The 13,945-nt window shown below is 39.0% G+C and overlaps 2 protein-coding genes across 3 annotated transcripts in view; both read right to left on the bottom strand.

Annotated features, from left to right (window-relative positions):
* The window catches only part of EMCN (endomucin), a 434,433-nt gene that overhangs the window by 196,387 nt on the left and 224,101 nt on the right, over positions 1-13,945 (bottom strand). The gene's annotated exons all lie outside the window — the stretch shown is intronic.
* PPP3CA (protein phosphatase 3 catalytic subunit alpha) overlaps positions 1-13,945 on the bottom strand; it is a 189,685-nt gene that overhangs the window by 51,509 nt on the left and 124,231 nt on the right. For both annotated transcript variants that reach the window (XM_062636717.1, XM_062636718.1), the window contains exon 3: positions 5,431-5,555. In XM_062636717.1, coding sequence (XP_062492701.1) covers positions 5,431-5,555 — 125 coding nt within the window. The remainder of the gene's footprint in view (positions 1-5,430; positions 5,556-13,945) is intronic.

The following is a 13,945-nucleotide window of genomic DNA, read 5'->3' as shown; positions in this document are numbered from 1 at the left end:
ACGCCAGGAAGCAAGAGATGTAGCTTGCTCTGTTAGCTGTGTGGCTTTGTATGGGTAACAAAAGACCACCTCTCCCTCCACATGACTGATGGCATTGGGCACTCCCCCAGCAACTGAAATTAAGTGTGAATAAATGCAAGGTAATTCATACTCAAAAGGATAATTTGAGTTAAGGCCTCTACTTATGCTTTGTGAACTGTGGGGCAGTATTTTGGCATAGTTTCTTCACTCTATAGCTAAAACACACCACACCTAAATATAAAAATTGCATTAATTTAACTGCATTAAAATGATTATACCATAGCAATACACAGTAGAGGTACAGCTTTCTACAATGGAGTAACTATCCCAAAGGAAACCATGTCTTTTTTATTTTTTACACACACAACCGCATTCACGCTGCTGGCATGACTATTTATTAGGGCTTTATTTCAGAGAGAAATAGATACATTGCATCTGTAACAAAATACTCACAAGAGATGCAAGGTCTTGCTTTGATATCTGCATGATGCTTCAGTTATTGCAAGACTCTTTTCTAGCTAGTCCCAGAGATGATTTGATTAAAAGCAATCACCAAAACATTGCTACTTGCCTTATACTCTTTTCTAAGCATTTAGACCACATCACTTCCATTTCAGCCTTTGGAAGGACCTCAAAATGACCAAAGAGGAAGGACCAATTCTTCAACCAAGAAGCGGCTAGAAAATTCTTTTTCTTTTATGTCCCTCTAATTTTTATAGTTAGGACTTTCTAAATAGATACCCAAGTTCTGTACCTCTGTAATAGGTCCTCGCTCTTCCCACTGAACCTTGCATCTTGGCCCCAGCCGTCTTCTGTGAAGACAGGTTCCTCGAAGAGATGGAAGGGGCGGTGGGGGGTGGAGGTGGGGAAGGAGGAACAGTGTGAGCAGCCTCCAGGATACCTTCCCATGTTCTCTCCCTGCAGCCGAAAGGGGATCTTGGCATGCTGGGAACTCACTCTAGGAAGAGCTGGCACAGGACCAGGCAAGCTGCAAGGATGGCCCTAACGCAAACAGATGCTCCAGTCTGGCAATCTAATATATACAGAAATAATACGAATTTGCTGAATTTCTGAATATTCACGGCTCTGAGGAGCACAGCCCAGCAAAAATGTAAGATCTTACAAGATGCAAATTCTTGCTTCAGAGAAACGTATCTGCTACTCTTGTACAGAAGAAAAGGGCCAGAAAAATTTAGGATTATTAAGGTATCAGGATTTTTGTTGCTCTGAGAGAAGTGAAAAAATCAATTGACTTCACCAGTGATCTATTACTGTCCACCCAAAACTATTTTCAAATAAACTGTTTATTGAGAAACATTAACACACTAGAACAAAGGAAACCGAAAGGTGTTTATTCTACTAACAAAGGCCGAGAAAGTGCATGGAGACTTGAGAGATAATAAACACGCGCTTTCATCAGCATTAACTTCACCCACAGTTCACTAATGTGAATTTACTTAATTATTTTCTTGGGAGAGACCAGTTAATAATTTCTAACAGTTCACTGAGTTCAGGTGCATATCGAGCACCAGATGCTTTTTTAATTGATAAAAAGTCTAATGATCAAATTCCAGACTCACTCCAAAGACCTCACTTAGTTCTTGCTGGAAATACCACAAAGCCAGTGCCTCCTGTAATTTCAGTCTTTGCATTTTGAATGATAAAATACAATTCCAGCTTTATTAGTTTTGAATATTGGTTTAATTCTGCATATCTTGGCTATCAGCTCTGTAAAAAGTGATCACTATGTACCTTGATACTCAATTGACATTTAAGCCTGTACTTTTTTATGTGAGATTGAGCAGGAAAATAATTCCAAAAGTTCAAATTCTTTACACTGAGGGTGGCAAAATACTGGCATAGGTTGCTCAGAGGTGGTGGATGTGCCATTTCTGCAGATACTCAAGGCCAGGCTAAATGTGGTTATGATCTAGTTGGTGATGTCCCTGCTCATTCCAAGGGGGTTGAGACTAGATGACCTTTGAAGGCCCCTTCCAACCCGAACCATTCTATGATTGTATAATATTATTAATCCCTAGAGTCAGTATTTACTCTGTAATTTTCCCAAGGCTGTGATGAAAAGCAGGGGGAAGTATGTATACTTCCCCCTACACCATATGGCATTTACGTCTGCCTTTCAAAAGAGTTCTCAGACTCAGGATTAAGTCATTCTTCCTTACAACCCATTCCTGCAGAACCATTTTAATATTCTTTGGAGTTAAAAATAGCCCTCTGTTTTGATCATTTGGGTTTCTTTTCTCCACGACAATAAAACTTCTTTTAAAGTGGGGACTGAGGGGTTTCTACTCTGGAGTCAACCCCTTGGAACAGCACACAAGCACAACACGGAAATGTTACCAGCCATGGAGTCAAGGAAACAAGTGCACCTTATCAGATATTGCGACTTGCAGAAATTTGTTATTCTAAGAGAAGAAATGCTTAGGCTCTGCCAAGAGGTCAAATGGAAAAGAGAGTACAGCTACAGTTCCTTCTGTGCCAAGAAACCTCATGTCATTCTACCTACAATTTTGACATTTATTTGACCTGGTGCAATTCCTTTATTGGTCTCTCATCCTGTGACACCTTGCTTAAAACTAATTTTAAAGGCACAAAACACACACACACACACCCTTTCAAGCCATGGTAAAAACGGAGCACATGTGAAGGACTGAGTCCTTGGACCAAAAGCTCTATGGGGCAAGGACTGTAATTTCTGCTCAGCGCCTTGTACAAACACTTTTCTCTTTTTCCCTCTGCATTATCAAATGCCTTCCACCTACCTTACGCAATTTCTTCCTCTGTTCTTAATGATAATAGCTTACATTATATAGTACCTTTCATCCAGAAGATTCCCAAATGCTTTGCTTTGCAGCCCACAGACAAGGATTATCTCGCCCACTAACCAGAACTCAGCTAGGTTTAAGCTCAATGGTATCACTTTTACACTAGATATCACATGGCAACCAAGGAGATTTTTTAAAAAAGCTTATATTACTTGTGATTAGTAGCTTGGACCAGCCACTTAAGACTTTTGGAAAGACCCCTGAGCTGCAAGTCTCATGCCTACATAGCAGAAAGGCAAGCCAGCAGACTGATGGAATAAAGATCACTGCGTGACTGACCTGGTAGAAGTGTGCACTGAGATCATGCTAGGACTGTTTACCACCATGACCTCTCCTGCACAAAGTACTGGCAAGAGCTTGTGCCTGCTAGATATGCTCAGGGCCTCTTCTCTATAGAAAGCACACCCTCCCATCCCCAACATGCCAAGCTGCATTCCTCATCATTTTCCTTTCCTTGTCATTCCTTATTGTCCTGAGTTCATGCCTGAATACATAGCTCTACATCCAAATACGCTTATGAAACAGAAACCTGCCTTTCCTTTCAAAGGTACTCTTTAATCAAGGTGACAGGTGGCAAGAATCAGTTATGTGACCAAAAAAGTACTGAATTCAGAACCTTACATACAGAAAAGAATAATACAAGCAATAGCTCAGATATTTCCTTGGTGCTGGTGCAAGCCAATACCCCTTCCAGTGAAAAAGTAGTGTTTCAGAAGGGAAAAATTAAATTCAAATGTAATTTGCTAAATGTGTGTGTGCAGATTGCTATATGAGGAATTTTAAGGAGCTTGTTCCCCACCCATAAGCTATTTTGCTTTGTGTTATATGGCTTGCTATTGTGTTTAATTAGTTATAACCCTGGAGCAGATTTTGGCAAACTGTCAGACAAGCACCTGAAAGCTTAAGCAATCCACTTGTTCTATTTCTTACATTAAAAGGACATATAAAAATGCAGACAAAACTCTCCTCTTCTAGATGCAACTGGACTTGGTCAAAGTCTACAGGAGATGCAATCTAGGTCATTGCAACTGAAAAACGGTAGCTTAAGACTGAGCAGCACAATGGTTTAAGCCTGTAAAGTCATTCCTCATACTCCCAACCTTCCCTAAGCAATCAAATGTGGTAATCCACAGCTCACCATGGGTCAGAGAATGGAGGAAGCAGGCACACAGGGCTCAAAAAAAAGCCACAAACAAGGTGCTCAGCACCTTGAAGTCACTTCAGCACGAGACTAAGAGAGAACCTTGCAATTCTTAAGTTTTGAGAGCATTTGCACTTGGAACAGCATATTTCTATCTGGAAAATGTGCCAAAAGATTCTGTTAACATATTATATTAAGTTTTATAATGACTAATGTAGCAAAAGTAGTTTTACTGACTCTTTTTAAAAAACTTCTCTTTATTCTATAAACACAACACCGGCCAGACAATGCACTGATCCATTTTGCAAACACATTATAAATATCTTGGCAGCTTGGGATTACATATTTTTATATCAATATGGCAACAGCATAGTAAAATGTGGTATAATAAAACAGCAGTATATGTATTCTTGTATATTGCCATCATGCCTAGTCACAGACACACAGTCATACATTAGAGGACCTATACTGCTTCTAACAGGTAATGGGTATTCTCCCTTGACTCGGAAGGGGTTCAAGCCTGAACTTTTCAGAGAAAGGAGTCAAGCTGTGGCTCAAAAGGCACTGCAGGGGTTTCTGACTGTTAATGACTAGATCAACTATGACGTGGGTGAACAAAACCAGGTGAGGCTTTATTTGATAATTATGCACCTCATCTGGCAGTTTGTAAAACCATGCAGCAACACAGAAGAAATAGTGCAGTTTGGTTTATGAGCACTGGAATATAGGATTTGTGCTTGGTATTTGACTCGCTTTTAGTCAAAGGTGGGCAGGGTGGAGAGGACACCGTTTCGCTTGCAAGCCAACTAAAGATGCTGTCATTTGACCTCCACATTCCACCAACCTGAGGGGGTGCATCACTTCTCTGTGGATTCACATGCTGCATTAAAAGTCAGAAACAATACACTCCTGCATACTATATCTAAACAGAACCCATTCGTTCTCTCCAGCACAGCATGTTATCTGCAGGCTTTTTGCCCCATTTACTCCCTACCTAGTCCTTCAATTTTCATAAAAGTTTGCATTCAGGAGACTCAGATCAAATAAACCTAGAAGTCAAGCTAAGCTACGAGTTGTTCATTTACTTTTTATATTATGTCTCTTTCCTACAGCTAATGTCTATCCATCCTATCTAGCCTGCGCAAGCTGCAAAACAGACTGTCTTCTGTGTTGGATTTGGATGGCCACTGATTAGCATGAAGGTCCATTCTCTGTCAGTTTTACAGCACAGATACAGTGGGATTTAGCTGGATATCAAACAACCTTTATGAAAACACCAACAGTGACATTGATGCTGACTTCATTTGCTCACAAGTGGCATCTGTGAAAAGCTTCAGTATTCCTGAACTGGTTAAATTATGATGCTAAATATACACAATAGGCTGCAAGCAGTTTCATAGCCAAAAACAGAAACAAGAAACTTACTTCAATGCTGAAGTACCCTCTGTCCACGTAGTCCCCCAGGAAGAGATACCGTGTGTTGGCAGGAGAACCTCCCACTTCAAACAGTTTCATCAAGTCAAAGAACTGACCATGGATGTCTCCGCAAACTAGAAGAGAAAAGCAGCAATGTTCAGATTGACCACACAAAGATCATTTTAGGCACAGACATTCTGAAGTCACTCCTTATAAGAAATGTGTTATGTCAATTTTTTGCATCATCCTCTAGTTAAACGACCAGTGAGAGCTGGCAGCTGCTCAGTAGAAGCTGTTTTTCTATGACATTCATCCATATATACGCATGCAAAAGGCTACCAACTATTTCCACAGCTATTTGCATTCCTACTGCCCAGCAGAGCACACAATACTGGCAATAGCAGGAAAACAAACCAAAAGACATCCTGATAAACAGAACATGTTCAAGCAAGGTTACTCTTTTTTTTTTTTTGACATTACTCCTCTATTTCTCCTAGTCTTAAACTCAAACGAACCCTAATAGGCTTTCCATGCAACACAAAGTGTGCCTGTCCTGTGCACACCACTGGTTAAACTGACAGATTTCTGTCTTCTAGTTTCTGTATAGGAAAATAGCCTGCTTGCTTTCCCAAAGCATGCCTTACACAAGAGGACACTTGTTTTTCATGCTTTAACCTCTACCATTTTATTTACCCTCATGTAATTATGATCTGTTTCAATGCATTGCAATGAAGTCAATCTAGTCAGCAGCTTTCCCTAGCAAGAGCAACCCCAATAAACATAACTGAGCGCAAGAGATGTGTAGCTGGGGATGAGTGGGGATATCGCTTCCTGTGCCTTGGAGTTAAAGAAATTGGCTCAATCTTACAAAATTACAAACTTGCTGTGGTGGGTGATTTTAAGCACCTGCAAGAAGGTAGGTGATGCTTTTGGAGGACTCCATGGAAGCTTAACTAACAGTGCTGTGTCAAAAGCTGCTTTGTTTTGCTTTGCCTTGTTTCCTCTACCCAAGGGAAGAAGAGAACGTACTGCCACCACCACCCCAGTTTAGGTCTTTTCTGGCAATAATCCTTTAACAAAGAAAACGGTAACAGCCCTGATTGTTACTGAGGTCATTTGAGAGTAGTTCTCATTTCAATGACTCACAAAAAAAAAAAAAAGGGAAAAAATTAAAAGATTTCTGATTTTCAGACTGGGAGGGTGATTACAAAGAAACTGAATAAACCATATGAATAAACCAGGGTCCAAGACAGACCTCATCTTGCAACAGCAACACAGCTTCAGTAGACTTAAGATGCTCTCTCTGATGTAACGATCTTGTTCCATCACAGGTAAACAAACCTCACATCTGCCACATGCTACAGAGAAACTGAAGTCACATCTCCACATAGATACAGAAGAACTATATAGGACAACTGTAACACCAAATCCAACTCTCAGTGCAGTATTTGTATGTTACTGCCTTTCATCTCAGTCCAGTATCTCACTGTATTTTTTACTTGTTATCACTTTTCTCTGAATGTATACACTAACAATAGCATCAATATTGTCATTCCATTCAAAAAACTAAAACCAAAACCAACCCCATTCAAACAAAAACCAACTAACCACCCACCCCATCCAGGTACAGAGAAAACCACAGATGTGCCAGTCACTGCTTTCCTCAATATTTATATGAAATTGGTGACGCAATGTATGAGTGCTGGCTATCTCAGCATTCTTCTATGATAACAGGGTGTTTTCCACATAAAATAGCATGCAGTACTGTTAGATTGTATAACCTCTTTTTCCTAGTTGATCACCCCCACAAGTGTTTTAGATGACAACCTTCATATTGAGATCCATCAACAGTTATAATTTCTTTCTAAGAATAATATCTGCCATTAATCATGCAGAATAAATACTATTTAAATCCTCAAGTGGTATAACACCGCCTCTATTTCCCTAAAAAACCCCCAACATTTGTACCCCTAAGGAAATCTGTTGATAGCATTTTTATTTGAACACAGCAATCTACCAAACCAACATACAGTGCCTGACTGAACTCCTCTGCATGGACACTGTGGGAAGATTAAAAACACGTGTCGCATATTGATGGCCAAGCAATCTGCTCTCCTAACTTCCAGCAAGAAAGCTTTTTGTTATATAACTGTATGGCTCTACCAATTTTCGCCCGCCCCCATTTGCTCCAACTGCAAAATCCCAGAGCTGAACAAGACTGAAAGTCTTTTAAATGGATTTAACTTCTGCTCTTCCACTACACCACAAAGAAACATGACTTGGGGTTTTTGTTATGCTGACATGTGTGAACAGGTAAATACACTGAGGCCGTTACAGAGAAACCAGGAAGGTTAGAAGGCTTCCTCCAAATAGATGTATGCCCATGAATTTGTCACAAGTCAGAAAACTAGAGAAGAAACCAGTGAGAAAGACAGAAACAAAAAGCCCAGAGCTCTGCAATCCCATGACTTGCAAAGTTCAAACGAGACTTGAGAATTGATACTCAGTGGATACTCCAGGCACCTTGCAAACACTAGGCTATTCTTTCTGTACTTCACAACAGATGCAGAAACATACCCAGAAAAAAAATTAAAAAACCCTGCCAATTAAATTAATTCCAAAAGAAAAGCTTAAAATCAGCAGGTAAAAACAGTGGGAGGAGGACACTCAAGAGTTAACATTGAGAATTTATTATGGTCAGATCTCAGAATTCCTACTGAAAGATTACAATATTGCATTCAGTTAATTCAATTAGTATTTTGCCTGGAATAGATTAAAGATCTTACACCTCGCATGTCTATGTGTATAGACCTGAAGCATTCTTACAATATAAAACCTGCGTACTCAAATTTTGATGGTGGCCTTATTTACAAACAAATTAAAGGGCAATTTTGTACGTGTACAGTATTACACTCCATTTACAGTGTAAAAGCAACTACCTTTAAAGCTATAGATCCGCCATCTTTCTTTTCCAACTCTAAATTCTTACAATACTCCAAACTGGAAGATTTCCCAGGCAGCCAGATCAATGTTTTATCTTTCATGATGCTGGGGCAGAAGAGATCCAGCATTATGTCCTCAGTCATAAAGGCAGAAACATCCATCAGCCAATAATTCTGCCATTCCCTTCATACTCTGTCTTGCAGCTTCCCATCACAAACAAAGATGCAGCACTGTCCCACCACAAGTGTAAAGGATGGGTTTCATGCTGCCTCTACAAAGCTTTTCAAGTTCACTACCTTCCCCCTTCATATTACAGAGAAAAACTTTTAAAGCACACTTCTTATTATATATTCATGTTTACTCTTGCACAAGCATTACCATAGTATCTGTCATGCCTCTTAATTTTGTGCAAAATGTCTTTTTTTATACTTGTGCAGGCCCTCTTTGGGTACTGGAACATTTGCTGTCAAACAGTGCATTCAAAGAGATATGAACAATTTTCCACCACATAACAACAAAACAGAACCCAGGACAGTGAAGCAAGAAATTCAATTCTTAATGAAGATCTCCAGGATCAGCATACTTATGGATTTAAAGTATGAAGATGGGGAACATAAAACACGGTTTGCATGTGTGTGGGATTAACATTAAAAGCAGATGACAAAATTTATCAGAAGGAGGAATACCGGGTGGTATATCTTCTATTAGAAATTCACATATTTTCCTATGTCACTGGTTTCCCAAAAGTGCCATCAAGTCATGGCATTTACACACTCATCAATTTATGATAAGTAAATAATTTGACAGCATTTGCATTTCCTTGCCCCCCTCCAGCCCCCAAAAGACTGCTTAATTTATACAGTGCTTTTCAACTTTCTTTATATCCTTAAATTGCCAGCTCAGGAAAACCAACAGTGTTTCCACTGAGTTACAGTTTCCAGATATGAGTTCAGGCACCAGACTTGATGCCTGTAAGTTTGTCTGAGCTTCTCAATAACATCTACCTACCTGACCTCTCAGAGCAGCAAGCTCCAGAACTGCATGACACACTGTGTAAGGGCATTTTTTCAAGCTGTTTTAAACTGATCTCCTATTGAATTCCACTGGTGCAGTCAGAAGGTCTAAGAAATATTGGTTGGTTTTAGACTCCTTAGAAATTTCCTTCTGTTGAGGAAGTTTTCAGAGAAGACATGGGCCCCTCCAAAACATTCAAGTTCACAGGCCTGCCCATGCAATTACTGAAAAATCATGTTTCTGAGCAGCTTTTCCTGCTTCTTATAATGGGTAATTTAACCAAACTACGCCACCTTATGCTACAGCACCAGAACTTTCCCAATGCAATTGTCTATAAAATAACATTATGAAAATAAAAATTGGACATGAGGGAGAAAAGGAAAATTTTTTTAAATGTGTTTGTTTTTAGAAATTTTCATACTAGCACAAATTAAGTTATGTTTCTGATGGCTTGACTAAGAGGATGTCCCTCTGATTTATGTCAAGTGAACAAGCAATATTGGAACAGGAACCATTAAGTTCAAATTGTATTTGCAGTGAAGGAAACGCAAACCTTAGCAGTGGTATTGCCATCTTACAGAGTAAGAGTGGCAGAGCAGTGATTTGGACTCAGTGGTTATTGGCACAAGTAAGTCTGAAAATGCTTTTCAGCTACCTTCCTTTGGATAACTAATGGCTCTTCACTACATACAAACTCAGTCCATAGATTATTCTGTGTGGTTTCCAATTCCAGATGGATAATAAGAACAAAACCTATATTTGTAGTATGTTAATATTATTTTTTTTCTATCTGCAACAGTCAATTTGCTGCACTTATTTTGTCATTTATCATATGTATATATACAGGCACTTAATTGGTGTAGAACTGTAATCTGATAATAAAATATCATTACTGTTTCAAGTGAATTTGAATCCCATGTATCACAAGATTATATTCCCATCTTCAAATATTATCTGGGATTAGAAACAGGTATTCACTCCGTCATCAGCTTCAGAAGCAACATCTGCAAACTCATACATGTGTGACAATTAACAATAACACAGAAAAGACATCTTTTAAAGAAGATACCAACACTGTAGGGAATATTATCCATCACTTGACAACTTGTTCTTTAGATTCACTGAGATAGGGATGTCTTTGCACTGAGCTCCAAGAGGCTGTGCTTCACTCCAATGAGAAGTATGCCCCTATCATTTCTCCAGAGAAGTAGTTTGGAGCAACGAAATGTGACCAAAGGCTGAATGAAGAAGCCAAGTGAGGAAGGAGTACTTACAAGCAACAGTGGACACAAAAAAGCAAAGCAAAACCAACTGGGTGAACTCCTGCAGCTGAAGAGTCAAAGAATGGGCTTCCTTAGCCAACTGATAAATATGAGGGAAAACCCATGCAAGAGTTATATGCATGAAATTCTTAGGTGCTTCAAGAAAAACTACTGTATTGCTCCTGAAAGGCTCAAGTATTAACCAGAAGGATCTCATTTTTCCTAAGACTTAAGAACAAAGTCACATATAAGTCACGTGTCTTTGATTACACAAATCTTTGAGCTTGAATGAGCTTTGCTTCCAAGTGTATGTGTTTCTGAGGAGCATTATATTTTGCCCAGCAGTATGAAATGTTCAAAATGCCATAGTTCCATTCCATGTTCTCAGCTGTTTGTTTTGTTGTGTTGTTGTTTGTTTTTTTTTAATTGCTAAAGATTGATCAATTTTCTCCCTTACTTTTTGGAGAACAAGGAGGAAGGAGAAGTACAAAATAAAAGCAGAAACTCCAAAAGTTTTTATTTGCAGCTTCTCACTAAAGTGCTACTGAAGACACAAACTCGGTGGCTAAGTTACATGCATTTTTTTGTAGTTATGCAGTTTTGTTTCAGTTTAGAAGCGAGATGTTTAAAGAATTTGCAGACTTCATTACTTACTGAAATTAAAGTCAGAATCATTTAGACAGCTCACTAGGTAACTTATTACCCTAAGAAAACATCTACTAGACTCAACGTAATGGGCTTTCATATGAATGTTTGTTATACTAAGTGTACTGAACAAGACAGTTCTGTATTTCTAAAAGAAAGCATGATCTCATTCATATTCATATTTGGTTATCTAACATTATAATAGGCTTTCATCTGTCTTTTCCCTTCAAGCACTGCATGCAAATTGGTAAGTTTATACTACCAGAATGAACTGACATAAACTAAAAACTGCAATTGTGTATTTCATAAAGAGGCCTGCTTCACCAAAGATAAAGCCAGAAACCATTAGACATAAAGGTACAGCAAAGGAAACCACAAATAGATCATCAACACCACCTTTGACACTATTGTTTGGTTGCCACTTTCCTCCTTTGTACTGAGAAAAAAACCACAAAAGTATCATCTTGGGAAAAAGCTGTTTTCTGTGCAACACATGAGGAGTCTATACTGTATTCTGCTCTGCCAGCGCTTAAAATGCTAGTGTCTGTAAAGATCAACCCACGCTGACACCTTGTAAGAGGAGCTGGTTTTCTCCCACCATCCCCTGAAGGCTAGAACAAATTAATGACACTCGATTTGAAGAGGTAGAGTGAAAAAGAGTGGGGAAAGGAAAACATGACATCAGAAACGACCTTCAGGACAACAGCCATTAATATTCTCAGGTGAAGGAAGAAGCAAAAAATACCACCACCCTTAAACCATGTGGCAGCAAGCCCTTCAAGATGCTAAGGCTACAAAGGTACCTTCAGCATAAAGGTTTTAAAAATAGATCCACAAAATTACTTTTTGTATCACAAAATTATTTGCAGTGTCTCAAAACAAAATAAAAGCCATTTACATACTGGCCAGAAGAGGAGCACCTTTGTATATACAAGAGATAATAGAAGCAATAGTGTCTTAGGAAACAGACTTTACCAAGTACTGCAAAACCTGCACCAGCAGAGAAAAAAAATCTTTCCCTCCATGCTCCTAACCTAGCTGAATTTTTCAGTAGAGTAAGTGGGGGTCACAGCAGTGAGGTGCCAAATGAAACTTTCAGCACCAGGTCAAAGCAACATAGCAGAGATGTAGTAGAAATGGGATGGTGATCTAGAGATTATATTACAGATTTTCTTCCAAGATGAAAGATGCTCTCATCACATATACCAGAAGATGCTGAACCAGGTCACAGGTAGAGAAATGAAACAGGATGGGAGTAAACCAGCATTCACTCTTCTACACATCAAATAAAGATCCAGCTCTTCCCCTTCTACATCTCACGCATTCTTCATAGCTTCAAGCTGCCCCAGAGCATCCTTCATAGCAAATGGAAAAACAAATGCACTGTCGTTATCTCTTGTTAACGCACCCTCAGTATCAGGGAGCAATGTTTATTCCACAAATAACTCCATCTTTATTTGCGAGGAAAGTGCTTCACTGGTACATGGGTCAGGATTTCCAGCTCATATCCTTAGGTCAAGGTTATTTATAGCAATAGGGAAATTCTCTTATCTTCAGTTTTACAAATGTAAAAAACAAAGGCCTTGGGAAGTTCAATAATTCATAAGGTCACATGTTTGGTCAGTAGGAGGGCAGCAACAGCCAAAGAGGGAACAACACGTCCTCATATTGCTCCATTCAATTCAATGTACCAGAGGAAGAGAGTCCTTTCAATGAGGAAGGAAAGCTCTGCACAAGAAGCAAGCACAGCCTGGCTTTATACGTGATGCTCTAGGAAATTCAGGGCAGGAGAAACAAGGCAAAATGTGAAAGGGGCTTTTGAAGGGGAGAAGCTCAAATATGCTCAGCTCCATAGAGAAAAGCATAAAATTCAATGCTGTGGTTTATTCTGGAAATAGTTTTTATTTGCATAAGTTGGACTGCAGTATTGTCCATGTATAACATACAGGTTATAGGTTCACTATTAGAAATACCCAGTGCTACATCTTTCTCACTAATCTGATTGAAGAGATCCCCATTAGTTTTTTGCTATACAATATTTTTCCAGAGTCATCAGTTTGCCTCTATAAGTAGTTTGTAGCTGGTCCTTCACAATTTAATGTGATTTTTGTTGTTGCTGTTGATGATTTAATTCAAGTCTTAGGTTCAGGTTTCTTTGCAGTTAGTATTTGTCTAAGGAGCACAAATCTCAATCCCAGTAAGGTTAAAACAAAGGCACTGGTATTACATGAATGATAGTTATGTAAAACCCAAAGAAGCCCTTGGTATTTACAAGTGCTTTATGGACAGTATCTTTATTTGTTCTTCTTACTGTAGAATTTTAGAGCAGTATTACCCTAATAGACTGCATTCCAATTACCTTCCAAGCACCCAGCAATTTACAAGATATTATGGGTAGCACCATTAGCATGGCAAGTTTCATTATATGAATACCCTGCGTCTAAAAACCTAACCACATAAAAAGGTATGTACATGTTGCCTTGTAACATATATTTTCCATTTTCACCTGTGGATAACATCTGTTGTCACAGTTTCCTCATTCTGTGCCATTGCAGACCTGCTTTATGCTCCATCCCACCCCCGATCAGTGTTTTACTAAGAATCAGAATCATTGCTCTATAACAAAAAGCATCCTCCTTCCTGCAGCACAACAATTTGTC

Source organism: Pezoporus occidentalis, unplaced genomic scaffold, assembly GCF_034315485.1.
Source record: "Pezoporus occidentalis ecotype Australia unplaced genomic scaffold, CSIRO_AGI_Poc_V1 ctg49, whole genome shotgun sequence".
Classification (NCBI taxonomy): Eukaryota; Metazoa; Chordata; class Aves; order Psittaciformes; family Psittacidae; genus Pezoporus; species Pezoporus occidentalis.
Note: the sequence above shows the minus strand (reverse complement) of the source record. Positions and strands in the feature narration are given on the sequence as shown.